The 15,687-nt window shown below is 49.4% G+C and overlaps 1 protein-coding gene across 12 annotated transcripts in view; it reads left to right on the forward strand.

Annotated features, from left to right (window-relative positions):
* Positions 1–15,627, forward strand: part of ddr1 (discoidin domain receptor tyrosine kinase 1) — a 55,397-nt gene extending 39,770 nt beyond the window's left edge. For 2 of the 12 annotated variants that reach the window (XM_036944287.2, XM_090194970.1), the window contains exons 9-21: positions 1,381–1,630; positions 1,823–1,978; positions 3,541–3,594; positions 5,499–5,665; positions 5,851–6,067; positions 7,476–7,622; positions 7,934–8,087; positions 8,271–8,403; positions 8,684–8,811; positions 9,031–9,228; positions 9,448–9,715; positions 12,374–12,523; positions 12,682–15,627. In XM_036944287.2, coding sequence (XP_036800182.2) covers positions 1,381–1,630; positions 1,823–1,978; positions 3,541–3,594; positions 5,499–5,665; positions 5,851–6,067; positions 7,476–7,622; positions 7,934–8,087; positions 8,271–8,403; positions 8,684–8,811; positions 9,031–9,228; positions 9,448–9,715; positions 12,374–12,523; positions 12,682–12,822 — 2,163 coding nt within the window. In that variant the 3' untranslated portion in view covers positions 12,823–15,627. The remainder of the gene's footprint in view (positions 1–1,380; positions 1,631–1,822; positions 1,979–3,540; positions 3,595–5,498; positions 5,666–5,850; positions 6,068–7,475; positions 7,623–7,933; positions 8,088–8,270; positions 8,404–8,683; positions 8,812–9,030; positions 9,229–9,447; positions 9,716–12,373; positions 12,524–12,681) is intronic. The other 10 variants (XM_036944288.2, XM_090194959.1, XM_036944293.2 and 7 more) reach the window with 5 other exon arrangements.
* Positions 15,628–15,687: the final 60 nt, after the last annotated feature.

Below are 15,687 nucleotides of genomic sequence, written 5' to 3' on the forward strand. Positions count from 1 at the left end.
TAAGCACGAAATAACAAGAACATAATGTATGTTTTCTAGCCAGGCCTGTGCAGATCAGATTACCCAGCAGGTTTTGCTTTGTTGAATTATTAGGCCCCCTCCAGATTACAATCAGTTACATATTAACCTCCGTGTTGTGTTCCAGGAGTGTGCATGAGAGCATATATGGGTGTGTGTGTTTGTATTACACAGATATACACATGTGGTTTTAGTTAGAGATTTTCCCTACTGTAAGTGTCAGGTTAATGACTAACCTGTCAGTAGAGTCTTAATACCAGCCCTTAATTCCCCATTAGAGGGAGCATTTCTCACTCACCCTTTATTTCCCTCTCTCCAGATGCCCTATCCCCCTTTCCCTCCCTCCAGATGCCCTATCCCCCTTTCCCTCTCTCCAGATGCCCTATCCCCCTTTCCCTCTCTCCAGATGCCCTATCCCCCTTTCCCCTGTATTCTCCCTCTCTTCCTGGCTATTCTATTCCCCACCTTTCCCCCCTGAACCTCTATCTACCTCACCATCTATCTTCCTCACCATCTATCTTCCTCACCATCTATCTTCCTCACCATCTATCCTTTCTATTTCTCTCTATTCCCTCTCTCTCCCTCTCTTCCTGCTCTCCCTCTCTTCCTGCTCTCTCTACTCTCACTCTCACTCTCTCTCTCACACACACACACACACACTCGCACTCGCACACACACACACACACACTAGGTAGCAGTGATGGTCTATAGACATAGATGGAACCTTTCTCTCCTGCCGTGTCCGTGTCCCTCTGCTGGGCTGTAAAATGTATTTTCTCCAATCAATCACCTCTCCGTTTCCCCCTCTCCGTTTCCCCCTCTCCGTTTCCCCCTCTCCGTTTCCCCCTCTCCGTTTTTCCCTCTCGTACTTTGTCACTAATCACTTTCCACTTTCACTCATTTGTGTTATTTTCCACCTAGTACCTCAGTCTAATGTGATGTTCCTATTATAAGGAGGTAGTACATGGTCATAAGGCTAACGATGCATTATAACTGCAGGGTTTTAGTGTTACATTCACACTTCAGAAAACAAAGGAAAGGAGGGGTGCTCAACAACAAAATCATGAGAACGGCTTACCAAGAAAAACTTCCAAAATGACTAATTCGAGGTAACAAGAAGTTGGAGCACAGTTAAAACACGGACTATGTTTATTTCCACTGCATCAAAGCCGACCATGGCTCACCTTCCTCCCTGTGCTTTGTAGCCATAGAAAATTGTTTAAATTGGGTCAAACGTTGTGGGTAGCCTTACACAAGCTTTCCACAATAAGTTGGGTGAATTTTGGCCCATTCCTCCTGACAGAGCTGGTGTAACTGAGCCCCCCCCCCTCTCTTCCCTCCCTCTCCCCCCTCCCCATCCAGGTCCACAGTAATAACCGTCACACCCAGGGTGTGAGGGTCTTCAGTAAGGTAGATTGTCAGTTTAAACCTGGCCTCTTACTCCCCTGGTCCTCGCCCCCCCTCTCCCTGGCTGTACCTCTAGAGGACCTGAAGGACCCCTCCTCACGCCCCATCTCCCTGCCCCTGGGGGGTCGCCCTGCCCAGATCTTACGCTGCCAGTTTGCCTTCGCAGACCGATGGATGCTCATCTCTGAGATCTCCTTCTACTCCGGTACGTTCAGGGTATTGCTCTCTTTCATTCTCACTCCTCTTCTCTCCTTTTCTCATTATCTCTGTCATTTTAACATTATCTCTCTGATTCTCAGTCTCTCTCTCCCCTTCTACTCTGTGGGATTCATGGTTCTCTGATTGTCTTAGGAAGTAGATCATCCTATTCTTGTTTATCCCCATCTCTCTCTCTCAGAGCCGTACGGGGAGGGTGTCGACCCCATGGGCACGGGCTCTGCTCTTCCTGCTCCTCCGGTCTCCTCCGCTACTCCTCGTCCTCCTCCTGTCTTCCCCTCCTCCGTCAGCCCCGCCCTCAACCACAACTCCTCCAACTTCACTAGCGTTCCCTCAGGTGAGTCGCCTCTCTTTCACCACTTGTACCTCTACCTCTCATCCCCCTCTATTCCATTCATCCCCCTTTCTTCCCACTCTCCTCTCATCCCTCATCCTTTCCCCTTACTTCCCACCTTCCCCATTTTCACCCCTCCTCCATTCCCATTCCATTCTCCTCTCCCCTTTCTCCTCCTCTTTTCCCTCTTGCCCCTCGACCCACCCGTTGTGATGAGTGTGGGCATGCAGTGTTCTAAGTCGTGTCTTTAAAGCATTTCCAGAAACATGCAATGACAAAAAAGACAGGGTATAAGAAGTAACCACACCATAGAAAGGAGCCATGTGTGAGGCGCCTCCTCCTCTGTCCATCATGCTGTGTTAAAACCCCTGGCCTCAGTCCAACTTCACACAACAGCCATCTACACTGCAGCTTTGTCTGGCAACATGGTCGTCTACACTGCAGCGTTGTCTGGCAACATGGTCGTCTAGACTGCAGCGTTGTCTGGCAACATGGTCGTCTACACTGCAGCGTTGTCTGGCAACATGGTCGTCTACACTGCAGCGTTGTCTGGCAACGTGGTCGTCTACACTGCAGCTTTGTCTGGCAACATGGCCGTCTACACTGCAGCTTTGTCTGGCAACATGGTCGTCTACACTGCAGCTTTGTCTGGCAACATGGTCGTCTACACTGCAGCTTTGTCTGGCAACATGGTCGTCTACACTGCAGCTTTGTCTGGCAACATGGTCGTCTACACTGCAGCTTTGTCTGGCAACATGGTCGTCTACACTGCAGCTTTGTCTGGCAACATGGTCGTCTACACTGCAGCGTTGTCTGGCAACATGGTCGTCTACACTGCAGCTTTGTCTGGCAACATGGTCGTCTACACTGCAGCTTTGTCTGGCAACATGGTCGTCTACACTGCAGCTTTGTCTGGCAACATGGTCGTCTACACTGCAGCTTTGTCTGGCAACATGGTCATCTACGCTACAGCGTTGTCTGGCAACATGGTCGTCTACACTGCAGCTTTGTCTGGCAACATGGTCGTCTACACTGCAGCTTTGTCTGGCAACATGGTCGTCTACGCTGCAGCGTTGTCTGGCAACATGGTCGTCTACACTGCAGCTTTGTCTGGCAACATGGTCGTCTACGCTGCAGCTTTGTCTGGCAACATGGTCGTCTACACTGCAGCTTTGTCTGGCAACATGGTCGTCTACACTGCAGCTTTGTCTGGCAACATGGTCGTCTACACTGCAGCTTTGTCTGGCAACATGGTCGTCTACACTGCAGCTTTGTCTGGCAACATGGTCGTCTACACTGCAGCTTTGTCTGGCAACATGGTCGTCTACACTGCAGCGTTGTCTGGCAACATGGTCGTCTACACTGCAGCTTTGTCTGGCACATGGTCATCTACACTGCAGCGTTGTCTGGCAACATGGTCGTCTACAGAATAATCATCTTTATTGTCCACGTGGAGTTGGACATCTCATATGCTACATATCATCACTCTCATGCTTTTTAGTACCTTGAGAGGAACTCTCTCTTCTCCTCTGTCTTATCACTCCTTCCATCCCTCGTTCCTCCAGAACCCCCCACCACCAACCCCATGATGGACAACACGGGTAACAGCACACTGTCAGGTGAGAGAGGGAGGGGGAGGGGGGGTGGAAAGAGGGAAAGGACATTTCCCCTGATAACTGGTCTGTTTAACACAGCTTAGAGCTGTCCTGAGACCACGGGTTCAGAAGGAGGGATGAAGGGCAGGGGGGAAGGATGAACCGGTGGAGTTAATGTTTTGACTCTGGGCTAAAGAGTGTAACACACTTAACACAGCATGTTGCTTTGTGGTACCTCATCATATTCACATACAACAACACCACTGCTTCCTTCCTGTGATCTCCCTAACTGCATGTTGACGGAACCACTGTGGAACTAAGGAACATCAGATCATGGAACACCAGACAATTCCAGTCCTTTTTAGAGGGCGGCAGTGGGTTCCACTGTGGTGGGTGTGTAGTGCTATGTCTGTCTTAACGGCTATGGTTCTGTGGCTTTGGATGTGTTTGTTTGAGTATATGCGCATGCCGAGAGAGAGATCTCACTTTACAACACTGTTTTGCATGTTTGAGCTAAACTCATAAACTGTGTGCATTCTATTTCCTATATAATCAGAGCTGCTGCTCTCATGCAAGGTCATCTAGAACAGAAAACACAGCTAAAACATTCTGTCCCCAAGACCAGCTCTGAGGCTTTCACAGACCTCCCCGGCATGAGCGCACACACGCACACATACGCACACACACACACACACCAGACAGTCAGTGAGCTTGATTAAAGTATTTGGGTGTGACAGACAGGTGCGTTCTTAGCAGCTCCCTCTCTGCCTATACAGACCGTGCTAATACACAGACTGCAAAGCACATTAACACTTACACATTTACTGATGAAATACTGACTCTCTCACGTACCACATACAGCTCTGGAAAAAATTGAGAGCACTGCAAAAGTATCTGTTTCTCTGGTTTTACTATTTATAGGTCTGTGTTTGGGTAAAATTAACATTTGAGTTTTATTCTATAAACTACTGACAACATTTCTCCCAAATTCCAAATAAAAATATTGTCATTTAGAGCATTTATTTGCAGTGTCTCACACCCACTGTGAAATGTGGTGGAGGATTGGTGACGATCTGGGGGTGCTTCAGCACCTTTGTGAAGGACGCATGAATCAAGCCACGTACAACGTTGCCCTGGAAGAAAACTAGCTTCCTTCTGCTCTGACAATGTTCCCCACCTCTGAGGATTGGTCTTTCCAGCAGGTCAATGCTCCATGCCACATAGCCAGGTCAATCAAGGTGTGGATGGAGGACCACCAGATCAAGACCCTGTCATGGACAGCCCAATCTCCAGACCTGAACCCCATTGAAAACCACCAGATCAAGACCCTGTCATGGACAGCCCAACCTCCAGACCTGAACCCCGTTGAAAACCACCAGATCAAGACCCTGTCATGGACAGCCCAATCTCCAGACCTGAACCCCATTGAAAACCACCAGATCAAGACCCTGTCATGGACAGCCCAATCTCCAGACCTGAACCCCATTGAAAACCACCAGATCAAGACCCTGTCATGGACAGCCCAATCTCCAGACCTGAACCCCATTGAAAACCACCAGATCAAGACCCTGTCATGGACAGCCCAATCTCCAGACCTGAACCCCATTGAAAACCACCAGATCAAGACCCTGTCATGGACAGCCCAATCTCCAGACCTGAACCCCATTGAAAAACACTGCATCTTTTTTGTTATTTTGGCCAGTTGTAATTTTCTGCAAATAAATGCTCTAAATGAAAAAAAATGTATTTGGGAGAAATGTTGTCAGTAGTTTATAGAATAAAACTCAAATGTTCATGTTACCCAAACACAGACCTATAAATAGTCAAACCAGAGAAACAGGTCATTTTGCAGTGCTCTCAATGTTTTCCACAGCTGTATACTGTCGCAAACACACACATGCACTTCATTACATTTATGTTCTTCTCAGGGGCCGACTTCGATGCTGTGACCCCAGGGGCGGGCCTTCCTGTCGCCAAGGACGACAGCAGCAACACAGCCATCCTGATTGGCTGCCTGGTGGGCATCATCCTGCTGCTATTGACTGTGATCGCTGTCATTCTGTGGAGGCAATACTGGAAGAAGATACTGGGCAAGGTGATGGAGGAAGGCTTTCAGCATGACTTTCAAAATGGCTACCACTATCTGTCTCACGTATCTTTACATTCTTACTTAATGTGCGTGTTGGCCTTTCAGGTTCAAATTAGTCTGTCCAGTAACGTGTGAGAATGTGTGTGTCGCGTGTGTGTGTGTTTTGCTAACCCTCTCCTTGTCCTCTCCAGGCCCAGGGCAGTCTGTCCAGTGACGAGCTGCGTGTCCATCTGTCCGTCCCCTCGGACAACGTGGTGATCAACAACACACACAGCTACTCCAGCCGCTACCAGCGTATACACACTTTCCCTGACGACAGGGAGCGCTGCGACGGAGAGGGAGAGTACCAGGAGCCCAGCGCACTGCTCCGACCACTAGGACAAGACAGCACCGGACGAGACAGCACCGGTAAGACATGGTTGCAGTAAGACCGCAAACACACAGAGAGTGTCAGTTTGACACACAGTTAGAGAGAAAGACACAGACAGGCAGACACACACAGACAGGCAGACACACACAGACAGATATACAGACTGGCAGACAGATATACAGACTGGCAGACAGACAGACAGGCAGACAGATTGAACTGGTACTGGAGAATGTGCTGTATTATTACAAGAAAGAAAATCAAATCTAGCAACTGCTATATCAATTAGCCAGTTGATTTGGCTAGAAAAATAGAACGTGGTAAACACACAAAGGAGATGTGGTACAGTAAACACACAAAGGAGATGTGGTACAGTAAACACACAAAGGAGATGTGGTACAGTAAACACACAAAGGAGATGTGGTACAGTAAACACACAAAGGAGATGTGGTACAGTAAACACACAAAGGAGATGTGGTACAGTAAACACACAAAGGAGATGTGGTACAGTAAACACACAAAGGAGATGTGGTACAGTAAACACACAAAGGAGATGTGGTACAGTAAACACACAAAGGAGATGTGGTACAGTAAACACACAAAGGAGATGTGGTACAGTAAACACACAAAGGAGATGTGGTACAGTACAGTAAAGACACAAAGGAGATGTGGTATAGTACAGTAAAGACACAAAGGAGATGTGGTATAGTACAGTAAACACACAAAGGAGATGTGGTATAGTACAGTAAACACACAAAGGAGATGTGGTGTAGTACAGTAAACACACAAAGGAGATGTGGTACAGTACAGTAAACACACAACAGATCAAACACTAAAACTAAACATGACACCATCAGATCCTGCTGATAGACACAGACAGGCAAATATGGGGGACACACCCACACACACACACACACACCCACCCAGACAGGGCATAAGAGACCTATTGTTGACTGATGGGAAGGAAAGAGGAAGAGAGAGAGAGAGCATTCCTAGTTGCTCCGCGCTGCAGGCGGCCACTATGCTGTCTTTACTATCCACTGTGTCAGATTTGAACAGTGTCACATATTATACAGAAGAATAACAATATCACAGGAGCATTATTATGCTGAATAACAGAAATATTATCCTCCCACATGTACATTATACCCCTGTGGTTGTTACGTTTGTTCATTGTCTGAGTTGTGTTAACCTTGCCTGGTCTTTGCTCTGCAGACCTGTTCTGTTCTCCCCAACTTAATGCATCCTCCCCTTGTATTGTCACTGGTATGCTGTGTTTCGCTAACTTGTGTTGCGTTGTGTTGTGTTTTTGTTGTGCTGTGTTGTGCTGTACTGTGTTGTGCTGTTTGCCTTGTCGTGTATATTGCATGTTTGCCTTATTTTGTGTTGTGTGCCTTGGTTTGTGTGTGTGTGTGTGTGTGTGTGTGTGCTCCATGTGTGTCCCCCCAGCCTTGCTGTTAAACAACCCAGCCTATGACCTCCTCCTGTCAGATCAGAGGCAGCATGGCTCAGGCTCCTCGTGGCCCCTAACCGTCCCTATGGCCAGGGCCAGCTCCTCTCACCCTCAGGAGAAGAGCCTCAATAATGGGGCCCAGGGTAAGAGCCTCTGACTGGGGGGAAATACCAGGATTCACCCCCTTCCTGGAGCTCCATGGAGCTGGAATCATACTGTCTAGAATAACAGTAACATCAGGGCTGAGCATGTGTTTGATTATGAACCGTTTGTCTATCACCTTCTCACTGCATCAATTCACTCCATTTTGTGTAGTGCTTTAAGCATAATGAAGTCATTTGCCTCAAAATGCTTGTGACAAAGGCCTGAGCACGCCTCTCTCAACTCTTCCATCCCTCTCTCCACTCCTCTATCCCTCCTTTCGCAACTTCTTCCCTCCTCCCCCTCCCTCCAGGCTGTGGTATGGACTTGGAGAAGGGCTTGCCCCCCACGCAGGAGGAGCCTCCCCCGTACCCCGATGCCCCTCCCTACCCGGCCCTGTCTCCACCCTTCCCCGCCAGCGTGCCCCACTATGCAGAGGCAGACATCGTTAGCCTGCAGGGCGTCAGGTAGGAGGGTTAAATCACCATTAAAAACCCCACTGTTTTAACTTGGACTTGAATCAGTGATCTTTCTTTGTTTTGATGTTCTTTTATTCATCTCCTTTATTGCATTTTTCATGTTTCTACCCTAAAGTGTGTTGTGATTTCAAATGCACTTTCAATATACTTAGCTGTGATTTGTCTTGTCAGTGGTAACAACACGTATGCAGTGCCAGCCCTGACCTCCCCCAGCCCCACTGCAGCAGACTGCACCCCCCTGCCTGAACTGCCCCGACACTGTCTGGTTTTCAAGGAGAAACTGGGAGAAGGACAGTTTGGAGAGGTGTGTATGCCTGTGTGTGTGTGCTTGTTTGTATGTGTAGATGTGTTTAACTATACTGAGTGTGTGTGTGTGCAAGTGTGTGTTAGCTTGACAACTCTCACTAACTTCTTCCGCTGCTCTATCGTTCACTACATTCTGTAGTCTGAGACTGGCATCATTGAAGTCATTTGTGGCGATGCGGGGTGGTTTTCTGATCATGTGAGACAGTGACTATACTTGGATTTTTATTTGTGGTTGTTGGTTGTCTGAAGGTATCTTTTTCTGTTGGTTCCTTCCTCAGGTGCACCTGTGTGAGATAGAGAGCCCTCAGGAACTGCCTAACCTGGAGTTCCCTTTCAACGTGAGGAAAGGACGCCCTCTGCTGGTGGCTGTTAAGATACTGCGTCCTGACGCCTCCAAGAACGCCAGGTCTGTCTCAGGATAGTTAATCTAAATCATTTAGCGAACAATTATCATTTTAAGACCTATTAAGAACATCTAATTTTGGTCCTAAAGTTGAGTTTTTCTTTCTCAGTCTGTCTCTCTCACTCCATCTCTTCTCTTTTAGCTTTTTCTCATTTCAATTGTTGATCTCTCTCTCCTCCACCCCACCCCTCGCTCCTATCTCTCTCTCTCCCTCCCTCCTAGGAATGACTTCCTAAAGGAGGGGAAGATTCTGTCTCGTCTGAAGGACCCCAACATCATCCGTCTGTTGGGAGTGTGTGTGAGCAGCGACCCTCTCTGTATGGTCACAGAGTACATGGAGAGTGGGGACCTCAACCAGTACCTCTCACACAGAGTCCTGCTGGACAAGACCGGACCCACACACAACACCCCCACCATCAGGTAATACGCACACATAGTACGCACACATAGTACACACACAGTACACACACACACAGATGCACATAGTATACACACACACATAGTACACACACACACAGTCACACACACATTTTCACAAAGACAGATGCATATATACACAAACACCTTTCCACCTGCATCTGAAATATTGTATTTCTGCCTCTTATCTATTCTGTTCCACCACACATCCCTCCCTCTCAGTTACCCTGCTCTGATCGCCATGGCCAGTCAGATAGCTTCAGGGATGAAGTTTCTGTCGTCTCTGAACTTCGTGCACCGTGACCTGGCCACAAGAAACTGCCTGGTGGGGGGTGAGAAGGGCGAGAGCGGGGGCGACCGGGGCGGGGAGAGACCCATCAAGATCGCCGACTTTGGGATGAGCAGAAACCTGTACGCTGGAGACTACTACCGCATCCAGGGGCGAGCCGTGCTGCCTATACGATGGATGGCCTGGGAGTGTATACTGATGGTGAGAGGACACACAGGGAGAGAGAGGGGCGAGGAAGGAGAGAGTGGGGCGGGCCGTGCTGCCTATACGATGGATGGCCTGGGAGTGTATACTGATGGTGAGAGGACACACAGGGAGAGAGAGGGGCGAGGAAGGAGAGAGTGGGGCGGGCCGTGCTGCCTATACGATGGATGGCCTGGGAGTGTATACTGATGGTGAGAGGACACACAGGGAGAGAGAGGGGCGAGGAAGGAGAGAGTGGGGCGGGCCGTGCTGCCTATACGATGGATGGCCTGGGAGTGTATACTGATGGTGAGAGGACACACAGGGAGAGAGAGGGGCGAGGAAAGAGAGAGAGGGGCGGGCCGTGCTGCCTATACGATGGATGGCCTGGGAGTGTATACTGATGGTGAGAGGACACACAGGGAGAGAGAGGCGAGGAAGGAGAGAGTGGGGCGGGCCGTGCTGCCTATACGATGGATGGCCTGGGAGTGTATACTGATGGTGAGAGGACACACAGGGAGAGAGAGGGGCGAGGAAGGAGAGAGGGGCGAGGAAGGAGAGAGAGGGGCGGGCCGTGCTGCCTATACGATGGATGGCCTGGGAGTGTATACTGATGGTGAGAGGACACACAGGGAGAGAGAAGGGCGAGGAAGGAGAGAGGGGCGAGGAAGGAGAGAGAAGGGCGGGCCGTGCTGCCTATACGATGGATGGCCTGGGAGTGTATACTGATGGTGAGAGGACACAGGGAGAGAGAGGGGCGAGGAAGGAGAGAGAGGGGCGGGCCGTGCTGCCTATACGATGGATGGCCTGGGAGTGTATACTGATGGTGAGAGGACACACAGGGAGAGAGAAGGGCGAGGAAGGAGAGAGTGGGGCGGGCCGTGCTGCCTATACGATGGATGGCCTGGGAGTGTATACTGATGGTGAGAGGACACACAGGGAGAGAGGGGCGAGGAAGGAGAGAGGGGCGAGGAAGGAGAGAGAGGGGCGGGCCGTGCTGCCTATACGATGGATGGCCTGGGAGTGTATACTGATGGTGAGAGGACACACAGGGAGAGAGAGGGGCGAGGAAGGAGAGAGTGGGGCGGGCCGTGCTGCCTATACGATGGATGGCCTGGGAGTGTATACTGATGGTGAGAGGACACACAGGGAGAGAGGGGCGAGGAAGGAGAGAGAGGGGCGGGCCGTGCTGCCTATACGATGGATGGCCTGGGAGTGTATACTGATGGTGAGAGGACACACAGGGAGAGAGAGGGGCGAGGAAAGAGAGAGAGGGGCGGGCCGTGCTGCCTATACGATGGATGGCCTGGGAGTGTATACTGATGGTGAGAGGACACACAGGAAGAGAGAAGGGCGAGGAAGGAGAGAGGGGCGAGGAAGGAGAGAGAGGGGCGGGCCGTGCTGCCTATACGATGGATGGCCTGGGAGTGTATACTGATGGTGAGAGGACACACAGGGAGAGAGAAGGGCGAGGAAGGAGAGAGAGGGGCGGGCCGTGCTGCCTATACGATGGATGGCCTGGGAGTGTATACTGATGGTGAGAGGACACACAGGGAGAGAGGGGCGAGGAAGGAGAGAGAGGGGCGGGCCGTGCTGCCTATACGATGGATGGCCTGGGAGTGTATACTGATGGTGAGAGGACACACAGGGAGAGAGAGGGGCGAGGAAGGAGAGAGGGGCGAGGAAGGAGAGAGAGGGGCGAGCCGTGCTGCCTATACGATGGATGGCCTGGGAGTGTATACTGATGGTGAGAGGACACACAGGGAGAGAGAGGGGCGAGGAAGGAGAGAGGGGCGAGGAAGGAGAGAGAGGGGCGAGCCGTGCTGCCTATACGATGGATGGCCTGGGAGTGTATACTGATGGTGAGAGGACACACAGGGAGAGAGAAGGGCGAGGAAGGAGAGAGAGGGGCGGGCCGTGCTGCCTATACGATGGATGGCCTGGGAGTGTTTACTGATGGTGAGAGGGCACACAGGGAGAGAGAGGGGCGAGGAAGGAGAGAGTGGGGCGGGCCGTGCTGCCTATACGATGGATGGCCTGGGAGTGTATACTGATGGTGAGAGGACACACAGGGAGAGAGAGGGGCGAGGAAGGAGAGAGGGGCGAGGAAGGAGAGAGAGGGGCGAGCCGTGCTGCCTATACGATGGATGGCCTGGGAGTGTATACTGATGGTGAGAGGACACACAGGGAGAGAGAAGGGCGAGGAAGGAGAGAGAGGGGCGGGCCGTGCTGCCTATACGATGGATGGCCTGGGAGTGTTTACTGATGGTGAGAGGACACACAGGGAGAGAGAGGGGCGAGGAAGGAGAGAGTGGGGCGGGCCGTGCTGCCTATACGATGGATGGCCTGGGAGTGTATACTGATGGTGAGAGGACACACAGGGAGAGAGAGGGGCGAGGAAGGAGAGAGGGGCGAGGAAGGAGAGAGAGGGGCGAGCCGTGCTGCCTATACGATGGATGGCCTGGGAGTGTATACTGATGGTGAGAGGACACACAGGGAGAGAGAGGGGCGAGGAAGGAGAGAGGGGCGAGGAAGGAGAGAGAGGCATAAAGAAAACAATAGGGAAGATATGAGGACAGTACAAAAGAAAGAAACAAAATGGTGGGACAAGTAGTAAGTTAGCAGTGGTAAATAAGGAACTAACCAGTAACTAACAGGTAGTGTGTGTCTCTGCAGGGGAAGTTCACCACAGCCAGTGACGTGTGGGCGTTTGGTGTGACTCTGTGGGAGATGCTGAGTGTGTGTCAGGAGCAACCCTACTCCAACCTGACTGATGAACAGGTCATAGACAACGCCGGAGAGTTCTTCAGGGACCACGGAAGACAGGTACACACACTCATACACAGGCTCATACAGTACAGTAGCAGTACATTTAAGTAGATGGAATGTTTAACCCTCATCTCTCCCTCCTCCATTTTGTCTCCCCCCTCCACCTCCCCCTTTCTATCTTTCTCCCCCATCCCTCCTCTCTCCCCCATCCCCAGGTGTATCTGAGCAGGCCAGATGTGTGTCCTCAGGGTCTCTATGACCTCATGCTGAGCTGCTGGAACCGGGACTGCAAGCTCCGCCCATCATTTGCCCACATTCACTCCTTCCTCACAGAGGATGCCATGAACATGGTGTAGAGAGAGAGAGGAATGGAAGAGTGAGATGGAGAGAGGGGGATGAGAGACGGCTCCTCCAACCTTCATTCCGCCATTCATCGTAGAGATGAGTGCTTTGAGCGAGGGATGTGTGTAGAAGTGGTGGAGGTGTAGAGGGAGAGGTGTGCAGTAGAGGGACGGGTGCCTGCTTGTATATTTTGTATTTCTCAATGATGGGCGGATGAGGCTGAGACACCGCTGGTTCGGTTTTCACTCCCACGAGACAGACCCCAACCCAAACCCCTTTACCCCCCCCCCCCCCCCTGAGTAGTCTCTAGATTGTCTTGATAAGAATGTAACACAACACAATGGTTGGTGCGGTGGTGGGTTGGTGTCTGATTCTGCATAGTGCTTCCAGGACCACCGATGGTCTGTCAATGGTCTGCTAGCGAACACAGGGAAGCTGTTAGACGTATGGGGAGGCGATGTGACAATGCTTGGTAATGTAGATGAAGCTAATATGAATTTGTAACGCTGAATAACGTTTCTAAAGAATATCAACAATACCAATCTGATTATGCATCAATGTCAGACATTAATACTCTGACACTCATAGTTTAATAGCATATTAACATTTTGGGATAAACTTAACACATCATTCTATATAGATATTTTATTACTTGACCTGCTGTTTTTGGTATTGTATAAATTATGTGCTAGGGTTACTGGTGAAGGTCTATATATATTCTCATACTGTCAACATTTCTCCATCTCAAAACGGTACACACACATTTTTCACACAGAGGTGAAATTGCACACAAGGTTTGCTGTCTTAGTACTATATAGAAAACGAGTATGTCCCAGTATATTTCACTAGTTTTCAGTATATAACCCAGTTCTTCCCAGCCCCAAACCCTCCATCCCAGACCCCAGTCTAAGGTTGTCTCTAGTCTCATGGAACCAGACGAGTGTGGCTGAATATTGCATTATATTCCTCTGGCCTACCCGTTAAAGTCTGGCAAGCAGAATGATGGTATCTCATACACAGGCCAGTAGCAGACACAGCAACAGCTGTTCCACCAGCAGTCTGTAACACCAGGCATTAGACACACACACACAATGCTGTCAGTCAGTCAGCTGCTCAGCCCAGACTAGGCTGGCGTTGTGACTATATTCTGCCTCCCTCTCCACCCAACTCAGTATCTCACCACTCCGTAAGCCTTTCATTCTGCAGTCTCACTCATATCTCTCACAACTGATCCACTCTGAGCTGTAACTATGGAGTTATACTGGACTGATGTGAACTGATCTGGACTCGATGACTCTTTCCAGGACAGGAAGTGTGTGGTTGTTACTCTACCAGACCTCCAAACTGAAACCCTTTGGACCTCCGGAGCCAGAGAGAACTGACTGGTGTCACGTGACGTGAGCCTCACTGCCTGAGAGAACAGGTACAGTAAGGGAGGTGCTACAACCAATGAGATTTGAGAGACATCCTTCCTTATGGGAGCTGGAATAGTATAGCCCACAGCAACACACACTGAAAGACAGACAACACTGCCTGTGCTGTGACATCACATGTGAAACTGACAGTTGTGATTGGTGACTAGCTGATGGAACAGCATAACATGGATGGACAGATGGATTGACGACTAGAGGGGAGTGGGGGCTGATATATGTAAATGACCATTTTCATGTGTAAGTGAGGTGAGCGGTGTGATTTTCTACCAGCGATGGATAGCGGAGCTGGGTCTGACTCAGTGACCCAAATGCAGAAAGGAGGTTCATGTATATGTCCAATACACTACCAGCTGCACTTTAAAGGCTGTTTCTGGCCGCATGCCCCAATACCTGCACTAGAATTGTAGAGTCTTGGGGCATAGTTACAGTACTTGTAGTTGAACAACTAATTGACGACACTTTGAGTAGCTACCCCAACAGTATCATGTTGGTATGCCAGTCTGGATGTTGGAGCGTACAGACAGTCTGTATCCCCTTGGTGTTAGAACCGATAGCAGTCCAACATGGCATTGCTGGTCAAAATAGATGTAGTTCTAAACAGAAAAACAGGTCAGTGTCTTGTGATTTATCATCTTAAAGTTGATCATGTATGCATGATTCATTTCAGTGGATTGTTGTTCAAATAGAACTGCCTCATAAAAGGTGTTGTCAAGGAGGAAAATAAAGGTTTGGAAAACCTCTGTCTGCTTTATGAGGAAAGGTAGAGCACACCAAATGCTTTCTGCCAGTGTTACATAGATACCCAGCAATAGGGAAACGATCAGACCGAATGGTTAAAACGTCAATCACAACGGATTTAAACACTCATGAGAAGAGGAGCACTAACAACTGTATCAAAAGCTTTCTAGTTTGTCAGTAACCTTTCATCTACCTTATCCCAACATAAGCTGCCCGTGGTGGACTCTGCCTCACTGAGTGTAGTTCTGCATAATGTGTCAGGCTTAATCAAGATGATCAAATAATCCTTGTTTACTGATTGAATGAGTGCGAATGGTGGTGCCATACGAATGTGTGTCTCGATTGACCTTTTTTGATACACTGTAGCCCAACTAAACCCATATTTGTATATATATTTCCTGTATATGTACTTAGAATCTCCTTGTCAGTGGTGCTGTCATCCTTTGTCTTAGAATATGTACACATCATCAGGTTCATCTTCAAAGGACAGAATTTTTATTTTGTTGTCTAATATATGGAATTTCTTTGTTACAGTTGGGGTTTCTTTTTGTTCCTCTGTAGAAAGCTTGCTACCTTACCTTGATGCCATTATAATTCATTGTGTTGTCTATTTTTGTAGTTTTAATAAAGTTAACCTTTCCAAATAAAGCAAGGAAGAATGTTTTGTCATTAAAACACACACACACACTGAAGAAACAACACATGTAG

This window comes from Oncorhynchus mykiss, chromosome 2 (assembly GCF_057628025.1).
Source record: "Oncorhynchus mykiss isolate SJ-2025 chromosome 2, ASM5762802v1, whole genome shotgun sequence".
In the NCBI taxonomy this organism is placed as follows: domain Eukaryota; kingdom Metazoa; phylum Chordata; class Actinopteri; order Salmoniformes; family Salmonidae; genus Oncorhynchus; species Oncorhynchus mykiss.